The 16,997-nt window shown below is 41.1% G+C and overlaps 1 protein-coding gene across 3 annotated transcripts; it reads left to right on the top strand.

The window, feature by feature from the left end:
- The first annotated feature begins 7,483 nt into the window (after positions 1 to 7,483).
- Positions 7,484 to 14,869, top strand: LOC117727644 (sex comb on midleg-like protein 4). Of its 3 annotated transcripts, none has more exons than XM_034528051.1 (6): positions 7,484 to 7,784; positions 8,688 to 8,890; positions 9,913 to 10,042; positions 11,776 to 11,988; positions 12,921 to 13,066; positions 13,353 to 14,869. In XM_034528051.1, the coding sequence occupies exons 2-6, from the start codon at positions 8,693 to 8,695 to the stop codon at positions 13,476 to 13,478; spliced, it is 813 nt and encodes a 270-aa protein (XP_034383942.1). In that variant the 5' UTR covers positions 7,484 to 7,784; positions 8,688 to 8,692; the 3' UTR covers positions 13,479 to 14,869. The 3 variants fall into 3 exon arrangements, with proteins under 3 accessions (XP_034383942.1, XP_034383943.1, XP_034383941.1); XM_034528052.1 differs by having other exon boundaries at positions 7,571 to 7,784; positions 9,960 to 10,042; XM_034528050.1 differs by lacking the exon at positions 7,484 to 7,784 and adding an exon at positions 8,526 to 8,615.
- The last annotated feature ends 2,128 nt before the right edge of the window (positions 14,870 to 16,997 follow it).

Below are 16,997 nucleotides of genomic sequence, written 5' to 3'. Positions count from 1 at the left end.
CATTGGGACATTTGCTCCTTTCAGCGCACGGGGGAGCCCAGTTGAGTCTCTTCAGGTTTTTTTTTTGTGGTTTTTTTTCCGCTGTCAAACCAGCGAATCACTTGTATGTACTTGTACTCACTGTATGTTTCAGGGGATGTCTGCAGATAGACGCTGATCTCTGCGCAGTTCCGTTAATTATGCTTCTTCTGCCCCTGTGAGCCGCGTCGGAATGTTTTTCAGAAAGAGACGACTGTTGGTAGCAAGCAGGTGATTCCTGAAATGAACTGACCTCACAGGTATAATGGGGGGAATGGCATAACTTGCAGTGTTACAATTGTTTTGAATTATTGAGTACTCTTGTCCATATACTACAAGTTGTGAGTTTCAGTCGTTTTAAGGGGCTCAAATACTGAGATGGAAGAAGGAAGTCACTTCTCTGAAAAGTCACAAACAGATATATATATATATATATATATATATTTATATATTAAAAAAAATCTGTGACTTTTTAGAGAAGTGACTTCCTTTCTCTTAAACCGTTTATTTTTTTTCTTCCTTTTACAATTGTAGCACATTCCAGTGTATACTCATTGTCCAAAAAGGCCTTATGAATACAACTGAAATACCACAACATACAAGTCCTTTGGGTGCTATGCACCAGTGGTTCTTGGGAGAGCTTTTTTCTGTGCGTGTGTTTTGTACCAGTATTTTTCATTTATTTTGATTTAGTTAGTCTCCTTATATTAAACTACCACTCCGTCGTCTTGGAATACATATCACAGATCTTTCCATGACAAAACCTCTTAAGTACAGTTTTGTCTGCAAGTCTTTCTCTGGAAGGGTAATAGCAGACGTGATCGGCCCTGTGAGCGCACAGCACTCGAGATCTGAAGGGTGTCTCCAACTACTTTAGGGTAAGACGAAGCATATCTTGTCCAGCACCTTGTTTCTGTTGTTAAAGCAGAACCAGCTTCATTTTGTAATTACAACTCCCATTTCAGATAGAAAAGGTTTTTCTCCCAACCACATCATCTTCAGGATTTTGTTTTTGTTTTTGATTTTCTTGTCTTGAGATTTCTGGCTATCCAAGAGAATCCACTTTCATTTAAACTTTGTTTTTTTGTTATAACAAATGTAACAAATTTGTCTTGTTTTGTTCCAATCTATATAGATATATATTTTTTTTTCTTTCTTTAATCGGCTAGATTCCAGTTGAAAATCCGAGCTTCCTTGTGCAGCTCTGGGGGCTTTATTCAGATGGGGGGGGGGGGGGGGTATGAATACTTGTGGTCACTCTCCCGACACCACATACTCACAAAGACACGTGCGCTCACTACACCCTCCTGTTATTGCGTTCAAAGCCGGTAATATTGTACTCTTGAGTATGTATCGCTCTGCAATAGGATGTACCATCAGTAATTTCTCGCTGTGTGGAAGAAAAAAAACTAAACTAAACTAAACAAACACACTGCAGTGAGGTTTAGATACACACCATCTCTCCCATGGCAGACCTTGTCCAGGCGACTGGCCAGCCTCCGTTTGGACAAACTACCCGATGACTAATCTATCTGCCACTTTTGTTTACAAAGGAACTGTCATTGTAAATGGAAAAATATATTATTTGTATTTAAAATCATTTCAAATAAAAAAAACTTTTAAATGAGATGGTGTCCTTATTCCCCCACATAGGTAGCTCTCATCCAGAGAGGATGCCAGTCATGTTTTCTTTCTTTTTTGGGGTAATTTAATTAATTTCAAACCGTAAACAAGAGCAGGTGGTTGCTGCATTATTAAGCACTCTTTTAGAGGGATGCTGTCCAACTGTAGTCTGAGCATATTCATTATTATTTATTGTGCTCAGGTGATGCACATATGCCTGAGCTGGATGTCATAAGGCCATGCAGACGAGTTCCCTGTCGGTACGTTTTAGCTAATTTGGGGTCAGTTTCTCGAGCGGACGTCACGATTCGACTGATATCCTCCTAAAATATCTTAATGCCGTTTGAAACACTAAAAAATAATCTCGGGCTAATGGAAGAAAATATCTTTTTTTAGCATATCTGTAAAATACATAAATCATAATATAACCCCCCCCCCCCCCCCCAAAAAAAAGAGACTCAAAGTGTTTCTGGGTTATCAAAAAGGGGGCTGAACCTCTTCACTTTGAGTGCTCCTGTTTTATTTACCGTGGCGTCTCTCCGAATGAACGGGGGGCGGGGGGGGGATGCAAGTCTTCCCCTCAATTTGCGCCCGTTACAAAAAAATTCCAAAAATAAAAATCCTCCGGACCACGTTGGGAAGGTTAAGCCGCAGCTTCGCTCCCCGCGCCCCGCAAGACTCCAGACCGGCTCGCGGAGACAACCGCAAGGGGGCGGGACTCCGGGCCGAGAGTTCCCCGGTGCTCCCGTCGCTTCTTGCTGCTCCACGCGCCGGCTCGTCGTCTTGAACACGCCCACCGCCTGCTGTGGAGGAATGGATACCCGTCGTTGAATCGACCAGTCGAGAGATGGCAGGTAATGAACCCTTGAAGGCATATATCTCTCTTATCGCTGTAAGATTATTGTTCATGCAACATATGTGACCAGCAGGCTATTAATGTGACACTGTGTTTGAGAAGTGTAACCTACAACAAGGTCACACGGAAGTCACCTGAGAAGTCTGTGGAGATGGTTTAATTATAAAGATGTCATATGCTACCTGATAATGATGCTACTTCACACGCATTTGGACCTAACACAGCAATTTCTATTAGAAATGATCAAATATAAACTCATCTTTAATTCCATATGCACTTATAGACTTATAAGTGTGATATTGTTAGGGATCCTTTTTTTCTTCTTGTCGTCATGCCACATTTATTATGTTCTCATGACACACCCATAAAGTTAAATAGTTTCAGATTGTGCTGCACATTTCTGCAGCTGTGGGGTCTAACTGAATCTTCTATTTCTAATGCACTTCTGGAGACTGTTATAAAACATAACTGCAGAGTAGCCAACAGATGTTGCTGTTGTGGCACAGTTTGTTTTGAGCCTTGATCCTCTTTTCAAGGGTGTGTTTGAGAGCTTTTTAATAAAGAGAAGACAGCCAGCATTGAATTGCAGAGGGAAATAAACCGGTGGGCCACGGTATTGCTCCTTTTACACTGGCTGCATGAATCTAAGTGATATCACACACAAATCATATAGCGGTGTGCAGAAGAAGGTCAGTGCTCACAATGAGGCAGCAGATACACTTTTATTATTGTGCCCAGAATTGTGCTTTTTGACCCTGCAATATATTGCACATTTTTATTAAAATCAGCCTCTTATCCATAAGTTAATCTTATCTATTAATGTACAAATCAGATATAATATAGTCATTGGCTTTCTCTCTTTCTTTCAGAGAGAGAGAGACTGGAGTTTTTCTTGGTGAATATGAAATATTGGGGTTAAGGACAGAATTTTAATCTCCAACCTGATCGATGATGACAGTTTAGCCATTAAAATGTTTTTATCTGTTCTCTTGTTTATCCACTGCACGTTCTTTTCTCATAGTTCTCCTTTGATTTTGATTAATTTAAACTTACAATGGCTGAAGTATATTTTGGTGTAGGGGCTTTGTTTTTAAAGGAATATGTTGTCCTTTCACCAGTTTTCTTCTCATCTTAATCATCTCTTCTTATTTCCTATATGCTATATTCATAAGTGATATAGGCTATATGAATCCTACTGTTCTCATCGGGCCATCATGAGGCTTACATTTTTGTTTTTAGTGATGTATCTCTGACCAAATACATTCCCACTCCCACCAGTCTCAGCTGTACTTTGTTTAAATGTATACTGTGCTCTTTATATCCCTAATGTTTGTGATGAGACAGAATGCTTTAGAAGTCATGTTGTGACTCAAAATCTAACCTCTAAGTCGGGAAAGGCTATAAAGTTGCACACATTCAATGAGCTTAGCCTGGTAAATACAGCCCTGTGGGTATCCTCTCCAACTTTAATTACTGCACTGCCTGCCCCCAAAGAAAATAAGATATGCTTGCAGAATAGGGCAATGTTTGATAATGTGAACATTTACATCAGCTTTCAAAAGTCTCACAGCTTTCCTCTTCCTGCTCCTCCTCTGCCTTTGTTCCATCCAATAGGAGACTGAAAACCTCCTTTAGTTAACGTTAATCAGTAACACCACACCCTGGAGGACAAATTGCATCCACTTTACGGCACAATCGACACATTGTCCCTAATACTTTTGTCATTATCAAAGTCATATTCTCCCATTAGCCACCAGTTTATTCCTTTGACCTCTGGATTCACGCCGGTGTAATTACACCCCCCCCCCCCCCCCCCCCCCTCCAATTAATTTAGTTCTCCTTTAATGCTCTTTCCTCGCTCCCTGAGTCTTCCTTTCCATCTCCATCTTTCTTTCAGGCTGCCTACTGTTCACTGTTTAATTGTTGTGGATCTGAAATGAGTGTGGTGTTGAGAAATGGAATATTGAAGCACGTTTTCATGAGCGAAGGGTGAATACTAGAATTCACATTGATTAACGATTAATTGTGAATACATTCACAGTTGACAGCCGGCCTATATTCTTTTCCAACACTTGATGCATAGTGTTGTTTTTGATTGTTGTCCCTCTTTCTCCAGGGTGATGTAGCTCACCTCGCCCTGGCGGGCGGCGAGGGCGTGAAACTGCGAGGCGGGCGTGATTTCAACCCCTCCTCCTACTTGGAACTGGCCCCTCCTCCTCCTAGTCCTGTTGCCTGGTTGCCTGGGGTCCTCAGCAAGGGCGTGCGCCTTCGTCTGCGCTTATATCGGCGTGACAACCGTGGACGGGGCCGCTGGCAGCTGGTGGACTTGGAGGCGGAGTCAGAGCCAGTTGGGCGGAGGCTAGGAACCGGTCCCCCGACGCCTGCCCTCTCAGTAAGAGTTGGTTCTCAAAAAGTCAATATAGAAAATATGTTGTATCTTAGCGAGAGGTATGTAAGAATTATTAGTTAAATGTACTCATAATTTACAAAATATATAGCAAAATATACTCTTTTATGGCTGGATCATTTTTACTGATGCAAGTGCGTTGAATTTAATTTCTTTAAATTTAAAACAATGCGTCATATTTGTACGGTCGTCTTATATTTTGGATATTAAAGACAAATCGATGCAGTGGGGTAAAGAGTACAGCAATACTTTCCATTAATTGAGGTATTAAATTGTGGAAAGTGGAAATACCTCAATAAATGTAATCTACCTGTTCCACTGTTGAACATCATTAATGGGACATAGAGCCACTCAAGAAATCAAACGTGTGCAGTCTATTTGGATTATTCCTGGATGTGATTTATCACATTTTCTCATTTCCCCCCCTCCGCACTCATAGCTGATGAAAAGTGCAATACTCTCCACCTTCCCTTTCTTTTGGATAGTGTTGTGTTATGAAGGAGCTCAGTGGAGATAAGGAGGGGCAGTGTGTGTGTGTGTGTGTGTGTGTGTGTGTGCTCGCTCGTGTTTGGGTGCCTTATTTATTACACACATTGTTGTTTATACGTTTATTTATTCCCACTTTATCACATGACTTTGGTGCAGGATCCGATTTCACTGTCTGTTACCATGGTGACGCCCTGCCTGAGCTGTAAATAAATTCATGGGGTTTGTTACATTGATTAGAGAGCACACACACACACACACACACACTAATCTATTCTATTCTAGACAACCAGGCGAGTTTATATAAGCTAGTTTCTAGTAAATACAATTATTCTATGCATGCATTTTGGTGTGCGTGTGTGTGTCTGAGACAGTGTTTAGACTGTTTGTTTGTATGTGTGTAGGTGTGCAGGTTAGTGATGCATTAGCATAATTCACTTCATTGCAGTTTCCCCCTCTGCATAAGTGAAAGCAGATACAAATCTCCATCCCCTGAAGCTGGTGATTACGTTATGCTAATCATTGCTGATCATTGCTGCATTACTGTGGCCATAACAGTGGGCTCCAACAGCTTTTAAATGCCTCCCTCTGACATTCAGTGTCAAAAAAAAGGAGACAATATCCCTTAGTTGGAAAATTAAATTGGGCGTAGGGGTTCACCGATCTCTTAATTGCTTAATTAGCCGCAAACAAATGAGGCTGCGGTCCCAAATGTATCGTGTTCGGATGCAGCGGTGCAAATCTTTTCCCCTCGCCTGCAAAAAAAGAAACGGTGTTGCTGCCTCATATTGCTCAGCCAGTGTTAATGGGCTCCCCCCCTCATATCCAATTCTTTTAAAGTAAAAGATGATTATCTGTTCTCTCTCAGTCCGTCTGTCTGTAATGTGATGCGCTGTAATGAGACAGGACTGATTGAGGAGGGACATCAGGATTAATCTTCCTGTGTAATTACTAATATGATTTATGGGTCCCTATACGCACACACGCACGGAGCACCATCATGGACATGGTGTTCCAGCACTGTCACTCAAAGCCTTATTGTCTTGGCCTTGCAGTTTATTCCCCCCCCCCCCCCCCCCTTTTTTTATTATCATGTTTGGGCTTCAAGTAATGAAATGCTGCAATTTGCCCGTCCTGTCACATTCCGCGTTGACACAGCGTGTGAGCGGCCCCTTTACTGGAAGGAAGGGGGGGGGGGGGGGGGGCAAGCCGGCGTTTCGATTCCACCCGCCAAAGGTTAACCTGATTTTCATTGAGCATCAAAACCCACCAGCGTGGCTCCTTTGATCGCGAAACGAGAATCGGCATAGCAACCTGAGCGAAACTAATCGATATGTTGTGTTGAAGGGGGAAAAACCTGAGTTGTACACGAGACTTGTCGACTGTACGAGCAAATAACACCCCCCCCCCCCCCCCCCCACCCCCCCCCACCCCCCGGAGCCGGCTTGTTCTTTTAATACCTGCACCTCAGTGTGTAAAACTGGCCTTGGGCTGGTCGTTTTTCTTTCCATGTGTAGATTGTTTATTATAGATAAAAACAAAAACATCATACAGAGCTGACACAAAGGCTGAGGAAGTCTATAAATAAAAAGGAAGGCTGTGGGCTTTGAGTGCAATATGATCTTTTATCACAAACAAAAGCAGCAGAGAAATCCTGAAGGGCTTCTGCTCCAGCCTTTTGATGTTTACTGAGGAATTGTTCTCTTCACCTGGAAGTCAGACATCACAAAGTTCAAGTGTGTCAGAGTAAAGAATTAATTAAACCAGAATGAATTCATTAGGGATTTGGGTAAAAAAAAACAACATTTTGGACACGAGGACATTGCTTCTTGTGCAGATATTTGAATTTCTTTAGAAATAATTTGGAGGACAGATTACAGTTTGTAACCCGAGCGCTTGTAGCACAAAACACTGCACAGCGTGAATCCCTTGTCACCCGCTCTGAGCTTTTTTTGAAGACGGAAAAGAAAAACCCAGAGCTGTGGCAACTGTAATTACATTACACACACACACACACACACACACACACATAATTTTGAGCTCAGCACGTCTGCCGGCTGCCGCGGGATGTTAGAGGCGTGTTGCTATGACGACTGAAAGGGGACACAGAGGAAGGGGGTTTGTGTAGAAGGGAAGGGAAGGAGGGGGTTGTTTCGGGGGAAGGTTGGAGAGAGAGAGAGAGAGAGAGAGAGAGAGAGACAGACAGACAGACAGACAGAGAGAGAGAGAGAGAGAAAGAGAGAGAGAGAGAGAGCGTGTGTTGCCGGTGCCTTGACAGTAGCAGCAGAGAACAGTAGAGGCAGGCTGCCGGAGAGCCATCAGGGGATTATTCAGAGACCTGCTGCCGGAGAGGAGCACCACGCAGACAGTGATTACCAGACGGCTGAGTGCATGGTAGGAAAAACCCTCAGAATGATCATTCTGTGCTAATTTTTAAGATATTCCTGATTCTTGGTCTGGCCGGCATCACGCATATTCACATGCTGTCTCTGTTCCTGTTTCTCCTCGATTTGCAGTGACACATTCTTTGTCACATACCAAAGAGGGGACATTTTATTCTCCAACAGTTGCCAGTCTCACTGCACTGACTAGTATTGTTAAAGCTCTCAGAATCACATTATAATTGGTATGCATGGCAGCTCATTTGTAGAGCAGCAGCCTCTGTGAAAAGCGCAATCAGCACAGAGCAACTTAGCTTCAGACGCAAAGGCCGTTTCAGGGAAGAGATTGTGTTGCATGAATGAAATGATGGAGAAAGGGATGTATTGTGAAAGTCGAGGCCATGTGGTACAGAGACAGACACACACAAACGTGTGTGTGTGTGTGTGTGTGTTTAAGCGAATGTGAGAATGTGCACTTTGATTGATTGTTTGATCATGTGGGTGTTGCAGGTTTATGTGCTTTGCTTTCACTTCCTCTGTGTGTGTGTGTGTGTGTGTGTGTGTGTGTGTGTGTGTGTGTGTGTGTGTGTGTGTGTGTGTGTGTGTGTGTGTGTGTGTGTGTGTGTGTGCGCGCGTGTGTCTTTGTCTCTCTGTGCAGTAATGATATTTATTGCAATCTTTGCAGTTGGAGAGGGGGAGGGGTGTGATGGAGTACAAAGCTCTATGTGGCTTTGTTTCTACTATTTCCTATAGTTTCTGTGTGTGTGCGTGTGTGTGTGTGCGTGTGTGTGCAGGGGCTAGTCTCACATGTTCATCTATGTTTCCGTTTGGAGCTGAGGCAGTGGTGCGTGCCGTTTTAAGCTGCCACTTCCTGTTGCTTTGATATTACATTGAGTAATCTCTCCGCCTCTCTCAGGTCTGATGAGTACCTCGTCTGCCGGCTCAGAGATGCAGACTCCCGCTCTCGGCCCCCAGTTCACAGCGGGGCCCCCGGGTAAGGTACCTGGCAGGAAGAGAGGACGGCCTCCGATCCGTAAACTGGAGTTCCAGAGTCACTACGTTGAGCCCCTGTCGGCTCTCAAGGTCCCAAAGAAGAGAGGCAGGAAACCTGGCTTTAAGGTCAGTCGGTCATTTCCATTGTAATAATAATAATTCACTTCAGAGTGAGAGGTCAACACACACAGCGCTATAAGTCATTTTCTTCTGTGCCTTTAGCTGGTGCTTTGTTTGCTTGTTGTCACGATAGCAGCGCCAACTGTCGATGAGTCGAAGGCCGTGCGAACTGTCGGTAGAAATACAAATGTCACAAACCGGCTAGTAGAACGGGAGATAAACAAATAAGGGAACCATTCGTCAAAACATTGCTCCATAGTGCCCCTAGTGGTCAAGAACTCAACTAAGAATACCTTTAATTATTGCTGCCATGGGCCTGTATAATGTTTAGTATTGCTTTTGTCATTAATATTGGTATCGATAATAGTAGTTCTATGCGTATTTCTCTATATTCTATTTATTTATTTTTTACATTTTGCCTTGTCATCCTACAGATAGTGTAGATATTGAACCATGGGGAGGGAAAGGGTCCTTGGTATTGGTATCAACATCATTATAATATTAATGGCGTTGCTATTATTAACGACGTGGTGCTGATATTTTTGTGGTAGTACTGGTAATAATGGAATAGGTACCAGTGCCTTCTCATCGAGTGCCACCAATGGGTCAACATTTACACCCTTCTAAAACTTAAGTGGATGAATATATCACAAACTAAAGAACACATTATTAGTATTATTATATGTAGTTTTGTGGCGCCTTTCAAATTGTGGTTCACTGTGGTGTCACTTAATGGCCAAACAAGATTTTTTACTAGCATTAAGGATGTATGGGATTCCACCAATTACTGATCAAAATTAAATATGGAGACCTCATTGATTTGTGTGCGTGTGTGTGTGTGTGTGTGTGTGTGTGTGTGTGTGTGTGTGTGTGTGTGTGTGTGTGTGTGTGTGTGTGTGTGTGTGTGTGTGTGTGTGTGTGTGTGTGTGTGTGTGTGTGTGTGTGTGTGTGTGTGTGTGTGTGTGTGTGTGTGTGTGTGTGTGTGTGTGTGTGTGTGTGTGTGTGTGTGTGTGTGTGTGTGCGTGTAGCTGAAGCCCAGGATGGTGATGTCCCCCCTAGCTAACTCTCCTCCCAGCAGCACACCAGGACCCGAGATGGGCTCAATCCCACAGGATGCTGCTATTGTCCCCCACTCTGCCACCCCACAGGTCATATCAGGTAACACCACACATATTCCATCCAGTAACGGACTCATCAACGATAATGGGTCTGTACAGAGTGAAATAAAAATCAGGTTATTAAATAGTAAGAATTAGAGAAGCAACTTCTTTCCATTTACAAGGTCTAATGATTTCTTTTAAAAGCCGTGAGACCTGGAGCCATTCAGTATGAGGGAGTGGATCCTAACTTTTTTACACTTATTATACACTCTATTGGTGGTGTGACTTTGTGGTTCCTCTCTTTTATTTGACTTTCTTATCGTTTCCATCCGTTGGCTACCCTGCTATGTCTGTGACTTAAATTCATCTCTGGAACACACACACACTTGTCAGTGTGGTGCCTTTCTTTCTTTCTTTGATCTCTAAAATACACAGATGACTTGCTCTCTGTGTCGAGATATGCTTTTAGATGTAAAACATTACACTCTTGTGCATGTTGAATCAAAAACAGCCCAAGTGTCTATGGGTTTACTGAGTGTGTTTACATGCCTCAAAATGAGAAACACACGCCTTCAAGCTGAACCCAAACATGTGATTTATCATTCCTTTTCAATCTTCTCGTCTGGCTTTCCTTTTCTTTCTTTTGGGTTCTGGAGAAAATCAGCCTTTTTTTTTTGTGTCTTCCACAAAAGAAAATTTCTTTCATACTGTCTCTTTCATTTTTTTTCTCCCCTCTCTCTGTCCTGCTCTGAATAAGCAAATATTTAAAGATTGCCTTTAGTGCATATGAGGTGGGAATGGGAACCTCATGTGCAAGGACCAGCGGTTCGCTCTTTGTTCTTGCAAATCGTGAAAAGCGTTTGATGTCAAGACTGTAGACATTCAAAAGGGAAGCGCACACACACAAATATATATATATATATATACACACACATAAAAAAAACTGTGCTCCCTGTGGTGCCACCCATACAGATATGTAAATCATTTCTCTAGTGAAATGGAGAAGTCTTTCAAATATAGTGCCTGTATTGTAGGGATATGTTTTAGCATACCGTCTCAGCAGTGTACATTTCATTTCAAATACTGATAATTCTCTCACATTATATGATTTTTTAAAATAATGTATTAAAAATAACACTCATTTTTTTATAACAATCGACATGGTTTATTTAAGAATATTTGAGGCTGTAAAAAGGTAAAAGAAACCTAAAGTATAAGAACAAAGATAATGTTTATATATATTTAAAAAATGGAATATATCTCTATCTCAAGTATTAACATATTAAGCTTGTACTCTCAGATATGAGGGCAGTTCTGCAATGTGTGTGTGCCAAAATATATGCCTCCAAACTCACATGCGCAGATCTTATCACATAATTGATTTTTCAGAATACAATAAAATACGTTTGACCTTTTGTGTGAGCACAAAGTAGAGGCAATTCAGAATCATCTCAGTGGACTATTTCCATCGTCTAAATCTGTCATCAGGTGAATCTATAACCGCCCAGTCCCGGCAAAACCAGCAGGCATCTACATTATTGACGAGCTGAAAAACACTTGGCTCAAAAGGGACCACATTCAGAGGTTTCACAGGCTGAATGGAGCTTTCACACTGGATTCATTTGACTCAGTATTTAAAAAGGACATGAAAAATGTAACCTTTAAATATTTTAAATAAGGCTGCAGATGGTATATTGGTCTGGTAGAGAGAAAAAAAGACGACATTTAAAAAAATAAATAAAATAAAGGGCTTCGCTTTAATGATGCCACTTCCTGTCGTTCCTCTTCCAGCCGAGACGTCGATGCCCGATGACTTCCTATGTGACCCGCCAGTGGACTCCAAGCGCTACGCCGTAGACCCCAGCGACTCTGCCTTCAACCTCATGACGTCGCAGTACCCACCAAAGCACTCCTATGGGTACCGGGGCAGCAGCTGCTCGACCCCAATGGGCTTGTGCAGACAAGCATCGAGCCCAGGAAGCTTCCAAGATGTAAACAGGAACGGTGAGGCTTTGCTACACAGGTGTTTACACTTAATTGCCTGATTGGTCCTCCTGTTAATATAGTGCGCTAGTGTTCTTGATTGACTCATTAAAAACACCTGTGTGGGTGTGCATAACCTTTAATCTGGAAATCCTCTAAAAATACCTGCACTCTTGACTTCTTTTTGATTGCTTAAGGAGGGAACTCTACCCAAAATTTAGCATATGTTGTAAAACATTCAACATAAAACTCGAGGGAAAATCTAAGAGCTGTGAAACAGGATGTGAGCTAAGTCAGTTATTTTATGAAACTTTTTCTGACATACTAGTTATATCGCCTTTTATGATGCTTTTTATATTGTTATGACATACTATATTATTACATGAGTGATATTTTATGGCATTCTATAATAGGATTTTTTAAATGACATTTCATGGCATACTATACTTTGACCTTTTTTAAAATAGTTATTTTTGGAATTACAATGGAGTGACATTGTTATGGTTTACTATACTATGGCTTTTAAATGGCATGCTATGTGATGGAATACAGGGACTAATGGCCTGGGCTACACTATATACAACAAATAAATCCATAACATACGATAACTTGAGTTGTTTTACAAATTAAAGATGCAATGTGCTCATTAGTTTTAGAGATGCTGATGTGTGCATTTTGTTCGCTTTAGACAAAGACAGGCGTCTCCCTGTTTCCTGTCCTTATGTTAAGCTAACTGTCTCCAGGCTGTAGCTTCATATTTAAATTGTGACAATTGACCTCATCGAGAAAGTGTCTCACAGTTCTTCCAACTGAATGCTGTAGCATTAATGTTTTGTCGTGTAACATATTGGACTGTCGGTGGTTTGTTTATTTATTTGTTTGCTTTATTGGATTCCCACTGTGTTCAGCATTTGAGCCTCTTCACGCCACCTGTTTCCCTGTGCTACCTATAGCTTACAGTCCCATGCCAGACTCTGGAGATTGCAAGCGTCCTGCTGGTAAGGACCCGTCCAGCTGGAATGTTGAGGAGGTTGTTTGGTTCATCAAAGACGCTGACCCCCAAGCCCTGGGACCCCACGCTGATGCATTCAGGAAACACGTGAGTCCAGACTATGACTATATATCTATCTATCTATCTATCTATCTATCATAAATGCGTTGCAACAGAACTTGATATCCCAGTATGCACCGGGGTGTTAAGCAGAACACCTCTTGCAAGAGGCAGGCTACACCTTAACATATAAATCTGTTATGAGACAACTGTAGCTCTATCATCCGCCACCCTGTGGACATGAATATTGATCAGCGGATGTGGAAGCTAAAGGCTTTCGTCATTGTAGCTATGAGGCTCTGAAACAAACCACCGTTCTGTGATTTTGTTTTAGGAGATAGACGGAGACGCTCTGCTCTTGCTGAAAAGTGAGATGATGATGAAGTACCTGGGACTGAAGCTGGGACCTGCACTTAAACTCTGTTACCACGTCGACAGGCTCAAACAGAGCCGGTTGTGATCTGCTGCAGAGGAGCCAAACCCCTGATCACCGTTCACCAAAACTGTATCGCCGCTGATTCTCTGAAACATTTCCAGCCATCAGCACTACGTCACAAATGCCTTTTGGATCCTGATTTTGTTGACAAATTGGACATGTTGACTGTACATATTAAGACTATTTGCAGCTGAAACAGTTACGTCATTTTCACCATTGTTTACGGGGTATCTAAATGGCTTTAGATTGTAAATGGGTTAACTCCACAAAGATGGCAGCTACTGTCTATTGGAACGTGACCTTTCCACTCTTCACTCCTTATCACGGACACTGACCTCAGAGACGGGAGCTTAACAAACGTGTATGACGCTTTACCTTCATATCATATTTAAACTTAAAGAAGTCTTTGTGTTAAGGCTGACATTTTTAAATAGTTTTGTTAGTTAGTTTTGTTGTAAATTGATAATGTTGACCCAGGTATCTTAGACACAGACTTTAACTTATTACCGAACTCTTAAACTAGCATTGAAACTATTTGAGTTATGTTGAAATACTAAAACATGAACAACTGCATTAAAGACAAGGGATATATAAAACAATTGTAACAAAGGGATTCGCTAACATCCACTTTTGCGCACAACTTTTTTTTTTGTGCCACAAACCAGAGACTGAAATGTACAGTGTTTTTATTTTTTACCATGTTCTCATGATTTGTACATCCTGTCACACTAGTGCTTTGGGAGAAAAGCAACTTGTAGCAAACTCATACAGTACAACTTGGTGCTCACTGAAACCGATAGTGCCACGACAAACAAAACACTCAACAATTTAATCACTCTCCTCCTAAACTTCACAGCTAAGGCTGTGTGACTCCCAAACAGACTTGATTTAAATATGAATGCATCCGAGTCATGTTGAGCTCTGTCAAATGATGATGCAGTATTTCATCTCTAAACTGTAACAAGTGACAACGCACCCAATTAAAATATCTTGAGCATTAATATTGACATTGCCATATTGAATTGTACAAACAACAGCTTGTGTAGACGTTAATGATCAATCACATGCAGTAGAGGACCAACTTGTACAACCTTTTGTTAAATACAATGTTCTTTTTCTAACTGTACAGAGGCCTACTTATTACTCACTTTAATCAACTGTGTTCTATGTGTTTTGCTTACATTTTTTAATATCTGTCTGCAAAACTTATGTGAATATGTATTTCATAACTTTTTTTGAGCATGAGGGAGCTTTAAGCATTAAACCTCCAATCTAACAACTTGATTGAAGTTATTTTTAGGAAATGAGGCTAGTGTGTTGCACAGGAGCCATTTCCCAAAAAACTCGAAACTTCCAAATGTTTTCCAAATAATTTTTTAACAGACTTGTAACCCAAATTAAATTAATTTCGACTCCCTCATGACCTTCCTTTTCTCTTCAATATAATGTTTTTAAAATAACAGAAAAAATAAACTTTCTTGTTCAATGAAGTGTAACTTATTATTGTTATTATTAATATTGTTACTAGTGGTGTGTATACGTTTTATTCATTAATTGAGTGTTAAATATACATATATAAATCAATCAAATTGTATGTTTTTCACTGTATACTGGACTCGAGAGGGTTTCCGTACCTTTTATTTTGAAGGGTGCGAGAATCCCGTGTCCGTTGTATCGCGGGAGTAGCATCGATTCACTTCCTGTATGAGTGTACCATGATTTTCATGCTGCTCCGTCTTACACAAATGTGTGCATTTGTCAGCCAGAGGTGAACATGGCTGACATCTCCGAGAGGACGCTTCAAGTCGCCGTCGTGGTCTCCTTCGCTGCCGGCTTTGTGGCGGGCTGGCAGGCCAACAGAGTGAGGAGACGCTTTCTGGACTGGAGGAAGAAGCGGCTTCAAGATCAACTGTCAGCAACTCAGAAGAAGCTGGACTTGGCTTGAATGGTAGAGCGGAACTGGTTTCGCTACTTTGTATTAATGCGTCATGTTGGCTTTCCAAATTGGGACGGTAACACATTCTGGAGAATCGTCTTTCAACATTTAAACTTGAGTTGAATGTTGTTTCTCTCCATGCGGAGGCCCGATTATACAAGACGATCTAACTCGTAAGGGTTTAAGAACTGTGCCTTGTCTTTGTGATCCTGACGCTTCAGCGCTCAGTACTCGCTTTGAATATGAATATATATATATATATATATATATATATATATATATATATATATATATATACATACATACATACATACATACATATACACACACAAATACAGAGGGCTGTTATTTACCATTTGTGTTCTATGTTTGCCAGGTTTGGAGCTGTCTGGTCTCATTGAATGATGATGAAGCTGCTGGATGTGCTACACCTCTATCCCTTTGGAGAAGTGACCTCAGAATGACCTCCTTCTGCACCACCTGCATGTCCCTCCAACACTTTTAAAAATCAAGACTGGACTTGATCTATTCTGTGGTCTATCAATGGGAATGCAATAAGCTTCTTTTCTGCCCTCAACTTGGAAGAAGTTGATTGATTGGCTTCAACGGTTTCCCGTTCCAGCGCGTCTGGATCACATCTGCTCAAATAAATTATTTTCACATTTCTCTAACTATGTTTCTTTTGTTCAACTTTATAGCATATATTCCACATTTAGTGTTCTCCAATGTTTTTAGGGGGGGGTCTTTTTTCACTATTGGATTTTCCTCAAACACATCGCCACACGTTAGAGGTGACTCGACAGTGATGTGGCCATCACTTTATAATCACTTCTAATGTATGAAATCATATAAGTGATATTCATTCAGAACTTGTCGGTTGGTAGTTCAATTACCTAAATGCCTCGACAATCGGCCTAAAAAATGCATTGATGCTCCACCACCGCTTGCCCTGAGTTGTGGCTCCATCTGCTGAATGAAAGTGAGAATCACAACTTGGACGTGACCAGTTGGAGCATAACGTTTTTATCACTTCATTCTTGCCATATGACACTGTGCCTTTTTTTAAAAATCACATTTTCTTACGACATATGATACTGAGCCCAACATACTATGATTTTTTTAATGACTTTTCTATTGCATACTATACCATGACTCTATTATTTTTTTATAGCATACTATACCATGACTTTTTATTATTTTTTTATAGCATACTATACCATGACTATTGTGTTTTTATACCATTACATTTTAATGGCTTTCATGACTTTCATGGCCTATACAGTATTAGGATTTATTTTAATTACATTTCTTATGAGATACTATCCTATGACCTTGTTATGCTCAAAAAGAGAGAGGCTAGAGTATATTTTACAGTACAAAAATACCCCTGTACTAATGATGCAACATGCCAGTAGATTATTTATATTTGAGCAAAATAAACTTCACACCAAGATTTTTGTTTTGCTCGGCTATTTTTTTTGCTTTCCATTTCATCAAACTGCTGATGACGGCCGTGTGATGCTGATGCCGATTATTTTTGTTCGACGACTTTCCGATGTCAAGGATGAACTTCCACTTTCAATATTATAATGTATAAGGTATCTACA

Source organism: Cyclopterus lumpus, chromosome 24, assembly GCF_009769545.1.
Source record: "Cyclopterus lumpus isolate fCycLum1 chromosome 24, fCycLum1.pri, whole genome shotgun sequence".
Classification (NCBI taxonomy): Eukaryota; Metazoa; Chordata; class Actinopteri; order Perciformes; family Cyclopteridae; genus Cyclopterus; species Cyclopterus lumpus.
This window is presented reverse-complemented; position numbering and strand designations above follow the sequence as displayed.